The sequence below is a fragment of the Hevea brasiliensis genome, chromosome 2 (assembly GCF_030052815.1).
Source record: "Hevea brasiliensis isolate MT/VB/25A 57/8 chromosome 2, ASM3005281v1, whole genome shotgun sequence".
NCBI lineage: Eukaryota > Viridiplantae > Streptophyta > Magnoliopsida > Malpighiales > Euphorbiaceae > Hevea > Hevea brasiliensis.
Window position 1 is genome coordinate 37375080 of NC_079494.1, and position 14945 is coordinate 37390024.

Consider the following 14945-nt stretch of genomic DNA (forward strand, 5'->3'; position numbering starts at 1 on the left):
TAAAATATTTTAAAGAAAAATTAAATAATAAAGATTTGTAATTGTTGATAAGTATAAAAAATTCAAAATTAAAAGAACCAACTTAAGATTTCAAAAAAAAAATGTAAATCATAAATTAAGAAATTATTATTATTATTATTATTTTCTGAATATTACCGTAATATTTAAGATTTTATTTTTAGCATATTTATTATTATAATTATTATAAATAAACTATTTCTAATAATATATGATTTTTTTAAATGTAATTATACTATATAAATATTATATTATTATATTTTTATGAAGGAATATTTAGAAGAAAATAATTGATAATTATTTTAGAAATAAAAATTAATTTTAATTTTAATAGAAATATAATTATTCAAAATTTTAATAAAAATTTTAATTTGTTTAAAATAATTAACTAAAAAAAAATTTACAGTATGATTTTGAAATATAAAATTTTATAATAATAAATATTAAATTATATAATAAAATAAAAAATAAATAAATTACGCAATATGCAAACAAAATGACTAGTATTTTTTTTATTTCTAGCAACTAAACGGTGTTAACTTTTACACTTTTTTTTTTTCTCTTAAAAATGATATTCGACCTAATATTTTCAGAGAAAGATATAAATTATATGCATATAAAATACTACTTAAAATGACATTTGTAAGAGTAAACCTATACTTTAAATCTTGCAACGCTATTTGATAAATTGTCTCAATTTCACACTATTTTTTTATAACAATTTTTTTGCCATTATTTAAATGACTAATCCCAAAATCATACATCCATCTAATGAGTTTGGTAATTGATATAATTATATAAAATTTCTATATACAATTTTATTTTTTAATTAAATGGATTTTAATTGTTCTCAGTTAAGAGTGATTTGATTAATTTTTAAGCCCATACATTTATCAACTATGAAATTTGTTATTTTTATGATAAAAATTATTAAAAATGATAATTATTTTCTATTTCGTAATTTATCACTTATTACTCGATTTTTTCAACTCCTTTAAATATAAAAGATGAATTAGAATTATTATTAATGTTAATAAATAGTGTTCAAATTGAGAAAATTAAAATATATAAATGAATTTTCCTTGTAAACTTTGTAGTTATAAGTATTGAATCTGAATAAGTGATGAAGCCAGTCAATATGCCTACATCCAATTAAGCAGTCAATCATATTCTCAGTAGTTAACTTTCTATAATATCTCAACAAAAGCCGAGGCTCTCTATCAACGAGCAGCGATGCCATCAAAGAGGCAGACCTCTACTATATCCTCAACGGCAAACCTCTGTCTCGTTTATCGTTTAAAATATCCCTATTCCCAATCGCTTGGGTTTATTTCCCTTTGGCGAGTCAACGTGCGAATTGGTATATTCACCTTCTTTTCAACAGAGAGTTTTTTTAGGGGAAAAAAAAAATGGAACAGCGAAAAACGCGTTTTCTTCTCTCAAGTACAAAATTGGTATATCTGTGTGTCGTCATGTAATCAATCACTCACAGCAACTATCAAAATAATAATAATAATAAGTGTGGGCCTAATTTTTTACATCTCGGTATTTTTTCTGATCAACGGCCAGAAGTACTGCTTTTACCATAAATGCGTGCTGTCATATGCCACGCTAGCTTTATTTCTCTCAAACTTTTAAATTTATAGCGAAGCAGCCCGCAATTTCGATATTTCTTTCGTATCTTCTCTTTGCCTTCTTCTTATTCTTCTTTCTACTGGCTATTGATCTTTTCGCTGGTAGAAATACTTCGATTGTAAAATTGTCTAAGCTAGATTCTCTGCCGTTCGATGATCTGACTTTTTTTTTCTTTATTCACTTGATCAAGCAAAGACTATTAGCACCACCTCCATATCCGACGATGGGCCATTGCTGTAGTAAAGACGTATCCGCGGTCGAGAATGATGGAATCACACCGGGTAACCATTTTAATTCGGCTTCATCGCCATCTCCAGCTGTACGACGGGCGGAGACACCGTCGTCCACTGATTTTAACAACTTCGCGGCCAGTCCATTTCAGAGCCCTCTTCCAGCTGGAGTGCCGCCGTCTCCTTCTCCTGCGGGTACTCCAGGGAGAAAGTTCAGGTGGCCGTTGCCCCCTCCTTCTCCAGCTAAGCCGATCATGGCGATTATGAGGCGGCGGGGGCAGACTAAGCCGCCCAAGGAGGTGCCAATACCAGAGAACGCAGAGGGAGGGGAGGGCGAGAGGCAGCTGGATAAGAGTTTCGGCTACGCGAAGAATTTTCCAGTGAAGTTCGAGTTGGGGAAAGAGGTTGGGCGAGGGCATTTTGGTCATACTTGCTGGGCGAAAGGAAAGAGAGGAGAGCTCAAGGGACAGCCCGTCGCTGTCAAGATCATTTCCAAAGCTAAGGTGCATATGCTATTATTCACCACTAATAGACTTTTTCTCCCTAGTTTGTGGAATTGAATGAGCTAGTCAATGGAGTTTGATAAAGTTTCCAGTGAATTTCAATTATTTCTAGCCTAAATTATTGACCTTACATTGAGATTTATTTTTTAACACTACCACTAAATTCCTGGTTTAGTTAAATTCTGGAGAATATTGAGAAGTTTCACTTGATGTAACTTATTTGAAATTGAAGTTGGTGACAAAGCATTAAAGGGTCGTCTTGTAGAGTAAATTTTTTTTTTTTGAAAGAGGTTGTCTTGTAGAGTATTAAGTACAAGGCTTGTGGTAGAACTTTCCGTAATAGTTGGAAGTGTAAATGTAACATTTCTGCTGAATATAATGTGCACTAACCAAATGCAAATTTTGCTGAAATTGTATATTCAAGTCATCTTAGCAGATTGTGGAAGAGAATGACAAAACAAGATGATGTTGTTTTTTATAATTTAAAGTTTGGACAGGAATAACAATATATTTAACTCCTTAAAACTAATATTAGTTTTTAAATAAAGATTAAAAATAACGGATCATGTTGAGCTCTTAGATACTTCTATGTTGATTGGGGAGATTGTTTTGAGTGAGACAATTGTTATGGCCATACTTTTGGCTCGATTTATTTTATGGAACAACATGTCTCAGGATTTTTTTTTAACAAATGAATTATATTTTGTTGTTAGATTGTATTATTGAAAATCAATTGGAAATAATTTTTGAGCTCTTACATGCTTTCATATTGATTGGTGAGATTGTTTTGAATTAGACAATTGTTATGGTAATACTTTAGGCTCCTTCCTAAAAAATATTTTTCATAATGGAAAATATTTTCGTAGTCAATAGGAAAACTAAGTCATTTTTAAGGAAAATGAAGAGGAAGTCATTTTCCATTTTCTAGACTTTAATAATATTAATAAAAATATGAAAACACTTATACATACATGAAATAAATATATACCATTAATTTAATATTGCAATCAAATAACGAAAAATATTTCTCATATGCAAGTTATTTTCCGTGGAACAAATGGAACCTTTAGTCTCCATTTATTTTATGGAAACAACATTTCTCAGTTTTTTTTTTAATAACGTGTATTTTTTTTTGACAAAATGAATTATATTTTGTTGTTTGATTGTAATATTGAAAATAATTGGAAATAATTTTTGGCATTTATATTATAATAAAAAAATAATTTTCCCTCATTGAAGAAGATCATGAAAATGTATGAACCTATGAAAATTTTATGTTTGTGCATTTGGTTTCAATCTGTGGCAAACTATGACAATTGGTGGTGGTCAGTGGATTAGTAATTGTTACTTTTGCAGTTCTCATGGTTCCTTTCCTTTTCATCTTTATCATTTTTGTTTTCTTTGAATGTGCCCTAGGCCAAAAGTGACTTTCTGTTATTAAAACTTCTTTCTATTTCTGTTGAACAATTTTAACACTTACTGTATTGTGGTCCAAAAGTTTTAATGATGTTACTTAAAACATATTACTCTTTAATTTAAAGATAAACATAAACTTGTAATTTCATTCCTAAGATGTTAAGGGAAATTCAATGTTTGTTGAATAGAAGGCATTAATTTACATCATATCTGCTTGCCAGAAATGGTGCAGTGTGCCTACAAGCATGGATTGGCGAATTCATGCAAAATGTCATTTGGCATGCAATACATGTTATTACACTGTTGAACTTTGGATCATACCATGATAAAGCTTCCAAGTAATTTTTAACTTTGTTAGAGTGAGCTGCTTTTTCTTTTCTTTTCTTTTTCCCCTTCTTTCTTAGCTCATTAATACCAGTAATTGGCAATCTCAATAAGTTGACAGGCTTTAGTTTCATTTCAAGGTGTTTTGGTAACTAAATGAGTGTCAAATGCAGATGACTACAGCAATATCCATTGAAGATGTTCGTCGGGAGGTAAAAATAATGAAAGCTCTATCTGGGCATAAGCATATGATCAAATTTCATGATGCTTTTGAAGACGCCAATAATGTCTACATAGTCATGGAGTATGTATATTTTTATTGCAATTATTTTTACATAGTCATGGAGTATGTATATTTTTATTGCAATTATTTTTTTACTAGTACCTTTGTTATATTCTTTTCCTTTTTTTAATATCTATCTTACTAATGTTAATTTGTTTATATTATTTTTTTTTATTTTATATTTTGTGCACGTAAAGTTGATAGTGACAATGAACTCCCCGTTGTAAGCCAAATTTTGAGGAAAATAGTGAGCAAATGAGGATTAACATATTTTTACTTTCTACATCATTTGAAAACTTAAAAATATATTCTGATCTTGTTATTGGCAGATTGTGTGAAGGTGGAGAACTACTGGACAGAATTTTATCGAGGTAATACAGGAATATGTTGCATGACCTCTCTGAGAATAGGATACTTTTGTTCTTAAATATTTGAGGTGATTAATAGTTTACTGTTGAGTAATCCAATTGATGCTAGTGACTTATTGTTGTAGAGGCGGAAGATACACTGAGGAAGATGCTAAATCTATTATCATGCAAATTTTAAGTGCAGTTGCCTTTTGTCATCTTCAAGGTGTCGTGCACCGGGATCTTAAGCCAGAGGTATAGCAGAACAAACACATCCACTCATGTGTATGCTTGTACATACATATGTCCATACACTGTTCATTTGGAAATCATATGTTGTGGAATGATGAAGCCAGACGTATGTCATCTTCAAGGTGTCATGACTGTGTCTCCAACTTCATTTCCAACTTTTAATGTAAATTGTGCCCACTTGCAGAATTTTCTTTTTACCACAAGAGATGAGGATGCTCCAATGAAGATCATTGATTTTGGTTTATCGGATTTTATTAGGCCAGGTGACCTGTTTCTTCTAAAACTAAAACTTACTTTTGGTTCTAGTGTTGAGTGATGAACAGATGATAAATACTATAATATCAGGAAAAAGCAACAAATTATTTTAATTTTCATCCTTTATGTGGGTTTAATCAAGTTATACTTCAATACCACAATATCAAATGAGGTTTTACTTTTGATTATTATTATGACGTTCAAACTTATGTTGAATTTTGATCATTGGATTACGAGGTTCAATTTTTGATGGAAAATTATTGTCCTATATTGTGCTTTAGAAATCACATTTCTAGAGATGTGGTATCATATACACTAAGTATGCACTTGCATTGGGCACACATTTGTACATATATTTGTTAAAACATGGATTTTGACTTCTCATATATAATTTGCTAACTGAAATATTTTTAAAAAGTTGGTTTTAGAACTCATGGGCCAAAATGTTTTGACATTAGTTTTATTACCTTCTCTCTCTCTCTCTCTCTCTCTCTCTCTCTCTCTCTCTCTTTATAGATATGTGTTATGGACGCATTGTGGGACCCCTCGGCAAAGCTGATTGATTTTTCAGGATTTACTTCCTATTATTATTAGATATTAATTCTTGTTTTAATTAAGAGTTATTTCTTTTTCAGAATTGCAATTCCTCTTATATAGGGATTGCTATTATTACTTGGACTTCTAATTCTAGTAGAATTCGAAAAAATCTTGTGTAAACCTCTCTTTAAAAATGGTCACTTGAATGAATAAAATGAAGCAGAATTATTAGACTCTCTCTTCTCCATTGAGTCTAAGGTTAGAACTCCCTTTTAATGAGCTCATGTTTTCAGCAACAATAAGTCGAGTAAGGAATTGAGGTAAAACAAAAGCTTCAGCTTTTGAATCATATTTCATTATTAATAGGCCCGTGACTAGATCTTGTGCGAGAGATCATAACAATATGGCTTTCATTTGGTTAATGGTCAACGCTAAACAACCTATCATGCATACTCACACACAAAAGGTTTGGTTTTCTTTAGTGAATTGAAGAATGGAGGGTTTCTTTAAGTCCATTTTATTTCATAATTTAGCCGGTGTGGAATTCATTGAAAATTCCATTAATGATACTAAAATTTTCCTTAGTAATTTTTTTTTTCTACTTTCTTGAAATTAAAATTGTGGAATTGAAATGATAACTTTTTTGATTACTCAAACCTGGGATAAATTTCAACAACTGTTCCTGAATTTATATAGTTGTAACACTACAGTCCTTTAACTTTAAAATGTAACATAAAACCCCCTAAACTTTCAAATTTTGCACAGTAAAATTCCTCTGACTTTGAATTACTGATTTTTCAGTTAGAAACTGATGTGAATAGCTCCTGCATGGCACATAGTCAACATTTCTCTATTCTCTCTTATGCAAAGTTTAAAATTATTCTCTTTACACATGAAAAATTATTTTGTCTATAGAGAGAAAAAGAACTCAATTTACACATGGCTTGAGAGAGAAAAGAGAAATACTGACTAAGCTCCATGCTAGAAGTGTCCAAGTCAGCGTCTAACTGAAAAACTAGTAATTGGAGGTTAGAGTGATTTTGCTGTGCAAAATTTGAGAGTTGATGGGGTTTTATGTTACATTTTTAAAATGAGCGACTGTAATGTTACAACTAGATAAGTTCAGGGACAGTTGTCAAAATTTATCTCTCAAACATGACATGCATGGAATTGTATTAAATTTCTTAAATTTATGGAATTTAGTTGCTGCAAACATAATAAAAAATTCTCTATTCTTTCAGCAATGCTTGCTACAATTCCATTTTCAATCATGTATTCCTTGTCAGTCAAGTCAAGTCAACTCAACTCAACTCAACTAAGCTTTTATCTCAAGAATTTGGGGTCGGCTATATGGATTCTCTTTCTCCATTCTAAGCAATTTTGGGTTAAATCCTTGGAAATGTGTAATGCTTCTAGGTCATGTTGTATTACTCTCCTCCAAGTCAGTTTAGGCCTACCCCTTCTTTTCTTTTTATCCCCTAACCTAATTTGCTCTACTTGTCTAACTGGAACCTACGCATGTCTATGCTTCACATGACTAAACTACCTCAATCTTCCTTATCTCAACTTATCCTCAATTGGCACCACTTCTATCTTTTCTCTAATATTTTCATTACAGACTTTATCTAGTTTAGTATGACCACTCATCAACCTTAACATTCTCATCTCCGCAACTCTTATTTTAGACACATACGACTCCTTCAGTGTCCAACACTCACTACCATATAACATGGCCAGTTGTATGACTGTACTGTAAAATTTTTCTTTCAATTTATTGGGAATATTGTGATCACATAAAACTTCCGTGACACTTCTCCACTTCAATCATCCGGTTTTAATCCTATGACTAACATTCTCTTCACATCCCCCATCTATTTGAAGGATTGAGTCGAGATATTTAAAGTGATTACTTTGGGGCAGTACCACTTCATCAAAACTAACTCTTTCCCTATCACCAGTTCGGCCTTCACTGAACTTGCAATGCATGTATTCTATCTTCTTTTTACTTAACTTAAAACCCTTTAACTCTAGAGTACTTCTCCAAAGTTTTAGCTTTCTATTGACTCCTTTTCGCATTTCATCTATCAGAACTATATCATCTGAACTATATCATCTGCAAACATCATGCACCAAGGGATACTCTCTTGTATATGTTTCGTCAATTCATCTAAAACTAATGTAAAAAGGTAAAGGCTTATAGCTGAACCTTGGTGTAATCCAATTGAGATAGGAAAATCTCTCGTGTCCCCTCCCACTGTGCGCACAATAATAGTTGCTCTTTCATACATATCTTTCAACACTTGTATGTACCTAATATACACCCTCATTTGTTCTAACACTTTCCATAAGATATCTCTTGGAACACTATCATAAGCCTTCTCAAAATCGATAAAAACTATGTGTAGATCTTTCTTCACATCTTTATATTTCTCCATCAAGCTTCTAATGAGAAAGATCGCTTCCGTAGTTGAACGACCGGGCATGAAGCCAAATTGATTGAGAGAGATAGAAGTGTAATGATGTAGTCGATGTTCCACAACTCTCTCCCACAACTTTACAGTATGGCTCATGAGTTTAATTCCCCTATAGTTTGAGCAACTTTGTTTGTTTCCCTTATTTTTAAAAATAGGTATTAAAATACTCCTCCTCCATTCATCAGACATTTCTTTGAGTTTAGAATCTTACTAAATAATTTAGTTAACCATGCCACTCTCATATCTCCTAAACACTTCCACACTTTAATTGGTATTCCATCGGGTCCACAGGCTTTACTCACTTTCATTCTCTTAAGTGCTTCCTTTACTTTTAAAGATTTAATCCTTCTAGTATAATTTACATTCTTTTCTACTGCTCTGTAGTCTATATTTACGCTATTATCACTTTTACTATTGTTAAAGAGATCATCAAAATAATTTCTCCATCTTTCTTTAATGTCCTCATCTTTCACCAACACTTTTCCTTCTTTATCCTTAATGCACATAACTTGATTGAGATCTTGACATTTTTTTTCTCTCCTCCTTGCTAATCTATAAATATCTTTCTCCCCTTCTTTAGTTTCAAGTTTTTCATATAACTTTTCAAAGGCCTGCGCTCTTGCTTGACTAACTGCCTTTTTTGCCTCTTTCTTTGCTATCTTGTACTGTTCATATGCCTCATTATTATCACACTTAGGTGATTTCTTATACCATTCCCTCTCTCTTCACTGCCTTTTGTACTTCCTCATTCCACCACCATCTCTCTTTGGAGGGTGGTTTATGTCCTCTAGACTTTCCAAGTACTTTTCTAGTTACTTCTCTAATCTTTGATGTCATTTGCATCCACATATCATTGGCCTTCACATCCAGCTTCCATGCTTCAGACTCGAAAAGTTCTTTTTTTAACTTCACTTGCTTTACTCCTTTAAACTCCCATTACTTTGTTCGAGCTATACTATTTCTTTTAATCTTACTTGAATTGTTCCTAAACTTGACATCCAAGACCACTAACGGATGTTGACTTGTTAAAGCCTCTCCTAGAATGACCTTGCAATCCTTGCATAGTGCTTTATTTGTCTTCCTGGTTAAGAGGAAGTCAATTTGGCTTCTATGTTGCCCACTTTTAAAAGTCACTAAATGTGATTCTCTTTTTATAAAGTAGGTATTTGCTAGTATTAGGTCGTATGCCATAGCAAAATCCATGATACTTTTTCCCTCCTCATTTCGGCTGTCAAAACCAAAACCTCAATGGACATTCTTATAACCTTGCCTATCACTTCCTACATGTCCATTCAAATCTCCACCGATGAAAACATTCTCTTCATTTGGTATGCTTTGCATTAGATCATCCATATCTTCCCAAAACTTTTTTTATTTACTGTCTAGTCCTATTTGTGAGGCATAAGCACTAATTACATTTATTGTTTCTCTTTCTAGTACTAGCTTTACTAGTATAATTTTATCTCCTACTCTTTTCACAACTATTACAGCATCTTTCAATGTCCTATATATGATTATACCCACTCCGTTCTTGTTCCTTTCCTTTCCGGTAAACCACAGTTTTGTATTCTGAATTACCCACTTTCTTACTTTTCTCTCCTACCCATTTAGTCTCTTGAATACAAGCAATATTCACCCTTCTCCTTTCCAAGGTATCCACAAGCTCCATTAATTTTCCTGTAAGTTATCCAACATTTCAAGTACCAACCTTGATTATCCTCATATCCTGTTCATTCCTAATTGATCTCCTTCTATGATATCTTCTATTGTTCTCTATGTTTATCTTGTGTTCTGTTCCACTATCTGTTCTATCATCTGTCCTATGGACTAACTTCTTTGCCCACGTCCGTCCATGATATGGAAACCCTTGCTCATTTAACACCACATCCGGGCGTCGGCATGGCATGGTGCGTCGCTTTCTGTGAACGCTCTACACCCTTGCATATTTCTCATTACACCCGAGCTCCGATGTAGTGCGTCTTAAGTGGAGGACGCCCCAACGTTTATATCATTTGAATCCATATCATGAGATATGATGAAATTTTACGCTGGTTGTCACCTACTGCAACTTTCCTTCTTTATTCGGGCTTGGGACTGACTAAACACAAACTACTTAGGCGGAGTTTATGTATTCCTTGTCAGTCAGTCCCCTTTAATTCATGTTGTGTTATATTCAACTGTTAGTTTGACAACAAAATATTCATCTACTTTACATATGCAGATCAACGTCTCAATGATATTGTTGGCAGTGCATATTATGTTGCACCTGAAGTTCTCCATAGATCTTACAGTGTTGAAGCTGATATGTGGAGTATTGGCGTCATAACTTATATATTGTTATGTGGAAGTAGACCGTTCTGGGCTCGTACTGAATCGGGAATTTTCCGTTCTGTTTTGAGAGCTGATCCTAATTTTGATGACTCACCTTGGCCTGTGGTATCACCTGAAGCTAAGGATTTTGTGAAAAGGCTTATGAACAAGGACCACAGAAAGAGAATGACTGCTGCCCAAGCTCTGAGTAAGTATTTTGTAAATATTTCATAACAATCAAGTATTGAAAGTTTGAATGCTCTCTCTCTCTCTCTCTCTCTCTCTCTCTCTCTCTCTCTCTCTCGACATATAATTATATATGCTTTTTGCTGATTATGACACTAGCTATTTGTGGTGCTAATGAATACATTTATATGTGCAGCTCATCCTTGGTTACGAGATGAAAACCGACCTGTGCCTTTGGATATTTTGATCTACAAGTTGGTTAAGTCCTACGTTCGTGCCACATCATTCAAGCGTGCAGCACTGAAGGTAATTCACAAAGATTCTTGTATCAATAGGTGTCTTTTTCCACCTGCCCAAATTAGAAAGAAAAAATAATGGACATCAACGTGATAATCTACTTAAATGATTGATATGTGTGAAACATTAAGTGATAGATGTGGGTTGGCATGCCTTTTTTGGGCATCGTTGAGCAAAATGATGCATATGGTCCACTGTTTGAGACAAGATAGCCTTACACTTAATTTTTTAGGACTGAGGATAGAGTCCTCTATAGTATTATTCTTTAATGTTTTTATTATGGTTGCAGGCTCTTTCGAAAGCTGTTCCGGAAGATGAGCTTTTCTATCTCAAGGCACAGTTTAATCTCTTGGAACCAAAAGATGGATTTATTTCCCTTAATAATTTTAAAGTGGTTAGTACTTGGTAAATACTCCTTTTTTTTTTTTTTATAACATTTATTTTTCTCTACAAGAAGCTTTGCACCCTCAAGCTAAGGAACTACCTATAAAGTAGGATAATGCAATTTGATTAATGAACCTGATTTTAAATGTAGTCATTTCATGACCTTTAAACGTATGGTGAACAAGTGCAGGCATTAATGAGACATGTTACTGATGCCATGAAGGAGTCGAGGGTTCTTGACATTTTTAATATGGTGAGGTTGCTTTATCTATCTGATGGATCTCTTCGGCAACGTACTTTGATATTCAATCATTGCAATGACAAAAAAGTGATAATTCCATAATTCAGCATTTTAGCTTGGTTTTTCTTTAGTACATAACCCTTTCATTATTATGCTCTTTTGACTTTATCCTGTTTTCTATGGTGTGAAACCTGTGAGTTTAAGTATAACTTGAAGGGAGCATTTAACCTACCTGTTTCCTTTCAAGTAGTTAATTTGTTAATTATTACTTTTTAGTTGCGAATATAGGAATAAAAGGTGCAAATAGAAGATGTACATTATAATCTATTGCAATGCTGCGCTATGTTAGAATGCAAAGTAACCAAATAGTCTCAATATCCTAGCCCTAGAATCCTTTCCACCACTTGACCAAGGCCTATTAGTAGTTTCTTTAACTCTTCACTTTACTTTAACTGCCCATTTTAGATAAGGATGCCTGGACATGGATACGAAACTTCAACATTTGGTGAGAGTATTAATGAAAATACTGGAAAGTTTTCAAGTTTGACCCCTAGACATGTGTCCTTGTACAATTACTCAGTGTTGTTAAAGGCAAAGAAAGGCATTGGGCGAGGCCTTGATGCCTTGCCTGGCTGAGGTAAGGCAAGTAATAACAGGCGAGCGCTCGAGACCTTGGAGGTGAGAGGCGATGGGGTGGTGAGGCGACGCCTCTTCAAGCTAAAGGACACTTTCTCCCTTTTATTTTTTTTAATTTTTTGTAACAGCATAAAACAAAAGAAAACTCTAAAAATAGCTCCACTTTATGCCACCAACATGAGCAGAATGCAAAGAGAACACAAAGCAGACGAGAGAAACAGGGTATTTTCTTCCTTCCTTTCTCTCTCTTTCTCTTGTCTTCACATTCTTTCCTGTCTCTCTCTCTCACCTCTTCTTTTCTTCTATTTTCTTCTCCTTAGTTTTTCACCTGCGCAACCTGCCAGCAGGTCCAGCACCTGCAACCCAGGGTGTTTTATTTTCTTTTTTAATTTTTTTCTTCTTTTCATTACTCCTTCCCATCTTCTTTATATTAGATCCAACACCTGCTATTTTCTTCTCCTCTCAATCTCTCATTTGCGATCCAGCAGTTCCTTTACTTTTTTTTTGTTTCTTTTTAATTTTTTGTTAAATTTGTTCAATTGGTAGTGTGATATGCCTTTTTATTAAATGGGTATTGTTGTGATATGCTTTTTTATTAAATGGGTATTGTGAATTGTGAAATGTTTTTGTTAGATGGGTATTGATGCTCTTGCTGTGATGTGTAATTGTGCAAATCATTGAAAAAATTAATTGTTTAGTACTTTAATTTCTCATGTGCTTGAATTGAAGACAACATTGATAGTTGTTGCTATGTTGTGTAATTGTGTAAATTATTGAAAAGATCAATTATTTAATACTTTAATTTCTTATTTGCTTGAACTAGGATAACATTGATACTTTTTAAATATACCATGTTTTTTTAGTATGAATTTTTATATTTATCATCCAATTTTTTTTTCTTTTTAATATGCTTTTTTATTTATTAAACTAGTTAAAAGTATGAATTTTTATGTTAGAAGTATATATATATATATATATATATATATATATATATATATATATATATATATAATTTAGGTAATTTAGGCTATGACGCCTTGCTTCAAAAAGGCTATCGCCTTACCTCTCGCCTAAGGCCATAAAGGTACACTGTCGCCTTAGTGTCACTTTTCGCCTTGATAATATTGCAATTATTTGATCCAAGTCCAAGAAACATAGGAAGTTTGCTTGTGGTGTAGTCTCATGACATCTAAATTTTGTCCCAGTGCTTTGCACCTTCACTTAATGGTTGCTTCAATTTCTGTGCTTATGCTTGAAATTGCATGGGATGAGTTATTGGAGACCATATCTTTCTCTGTTTGGGAGGACTATAAATCTTACCTTTACACTGTTGTTTTCTCTGCCTATAGCTTTAATCCCAGATTGTAAATAACTTGAGCTCTAAGTGATATGATTTGCACGAGGCATTGTGATACTTTAGCCCTTAAATGTTGATGCTAACATTTTCAGATGGAACCACTCTCCTATAAAAAAATTGGGTTTGAGGAATTCTGTGCTGCTGCAATAAGTACATATCAACTTGAGGTCCTTGAAAATTGGGAAGACATTGCGAGGACGGCGTTTGATTACTTCGAAGAAGAAGGAAACCGGGTCATTTCAGTACAGGAATTGGCTCTGGTATGTTCATCTACTGTTTGGAAATTAAACTTAAGGTTGCGTACATTTTCCAACAACCTTGCCATACAAATAATCTGTGCAGGAAATGAATTTGGGTCCCACGGCCCATTCTATAGTCAATGATTGGATTAGAAGTTCTGATGGAAAACTGAGTTTTCTTGGATACACCAAATTTTTACATGGTGTGACAATTCGTACTTCGAATACGAGACCTCGATAGCATAGTCAGAGATACAGAATTGTTGACAGTATTTTTTTTTTCATTGTTAATGTTTTGATTTTTTGTCCTCCAAAATCCGATTATCAGTGTAAAATGGAAGGTCTAGACAGGACATTGTTGAGTCTGATATTATGACTTTTTAATGTGAACATTGGCATGATCCTCGAGCACATGTGAAAGATCACCGTAACCTTGTGTGTAAAGATGAATGCGTATACTATACATGTTCATATCTTCAATAGAAAATATATGTTAGATTCATGTTTCCTCACTAACTGAATCTGCTCAAAGATTATTCTATCTTAATATTCAAGGAAAATATATAGCCTGTGATTTGTCCAAAGTTTGGCATTTACTCTATAATATATTAATCTAATGTTGTGTTTGAATTCATGGATTTGACTTATGAATTTGAAATTGAATTTGGATTAAATATCTTGTCTGGAAGGTGTAAAAAAAAAAAAAAAAAATTAAATTTCAATTAAATTTTAGATAAATATAATATTCTTAAAATTATTTTTATTATCTAAACAAAATATTTTTAAATTTATAAATTTTAAATTCTAATTTTCAAAGTTATTATTTTAAATTTAAATTTATAAATCTAAACTCAATCTACAGAAATTTTCTATGATTTTCCTAGGTGTTGAAATCATAATCCAGGAGATTATGACTTCGTGGGTTGTGTGTAACTTGGGGTATATGTGAAATTTATTTTATTTTATTTTTTTTGGGAAGAGAATGATATTTGTGAGATTTATACCCCGACATCTATTACTA

The 14945-nt window shown here is 32.8% G+C and overlaps 1 protein-coding gene across 1 annotated transcript; it reads left to right on the forward strand.

Annotated features, from left to right (window-relative positions):
* Positions 1–1609: 1609 nt before the first annotated feature.
* LOC110650077 (CDPK-related kinase 4) lies at positions 1610–14426 on the forward strand. Its single transcript, XM_021804880.2, has 11 exons — positions 1610–2386; positions 4300–4430; positions 4739–4780; positions 4903–5011; positions 5193–5271; positions 10496–10792; positions 10967–11076; positions 11357–11461; positions 11642–11704; positions 13778–13945; positions 14028–14426. The coding sequence occupies exons 1-11, from the start codon at positions 1877–1879 to the stop codon at positions 14163–14165; spliced, it is 1752 nt and encodes a 583-aa protein (XP_021660572.2). The 5' UTR covers positions 1610–1876; the 3' UTR covers positions 14166–14426.
* Positions 14427–14945: the final 519 nt, after the last annotated feature.

What these genes read in the sequence shown, in the direction of transcription:
- LOC110650077 (XM_021804880.2), top strand. Translation starts at nt 1,877, where the DNA reads ATGGGCCATTGCTGTAGTAAAGACGTATCCGCGGTCGAGAATGATGGA. An exon ending in ACCGGGATCTTAAGCCAGAG is followed by an intron (nt 5,012 to 5,192) that starts GTATAGCAGAAC and finishes GCCCACTTGCAG; the next exon opens with AATTTTCTTTTTACCACAAG. An exon ending in GACTGCTGCCCAAGCTCTGA is followed by an intron (nt 10,793 to 10,966) that starts GTAAGTATTTTG and finishes TTATATGTGCAG; the next exon opens with CTCATCCTTGGTTACGAGAT.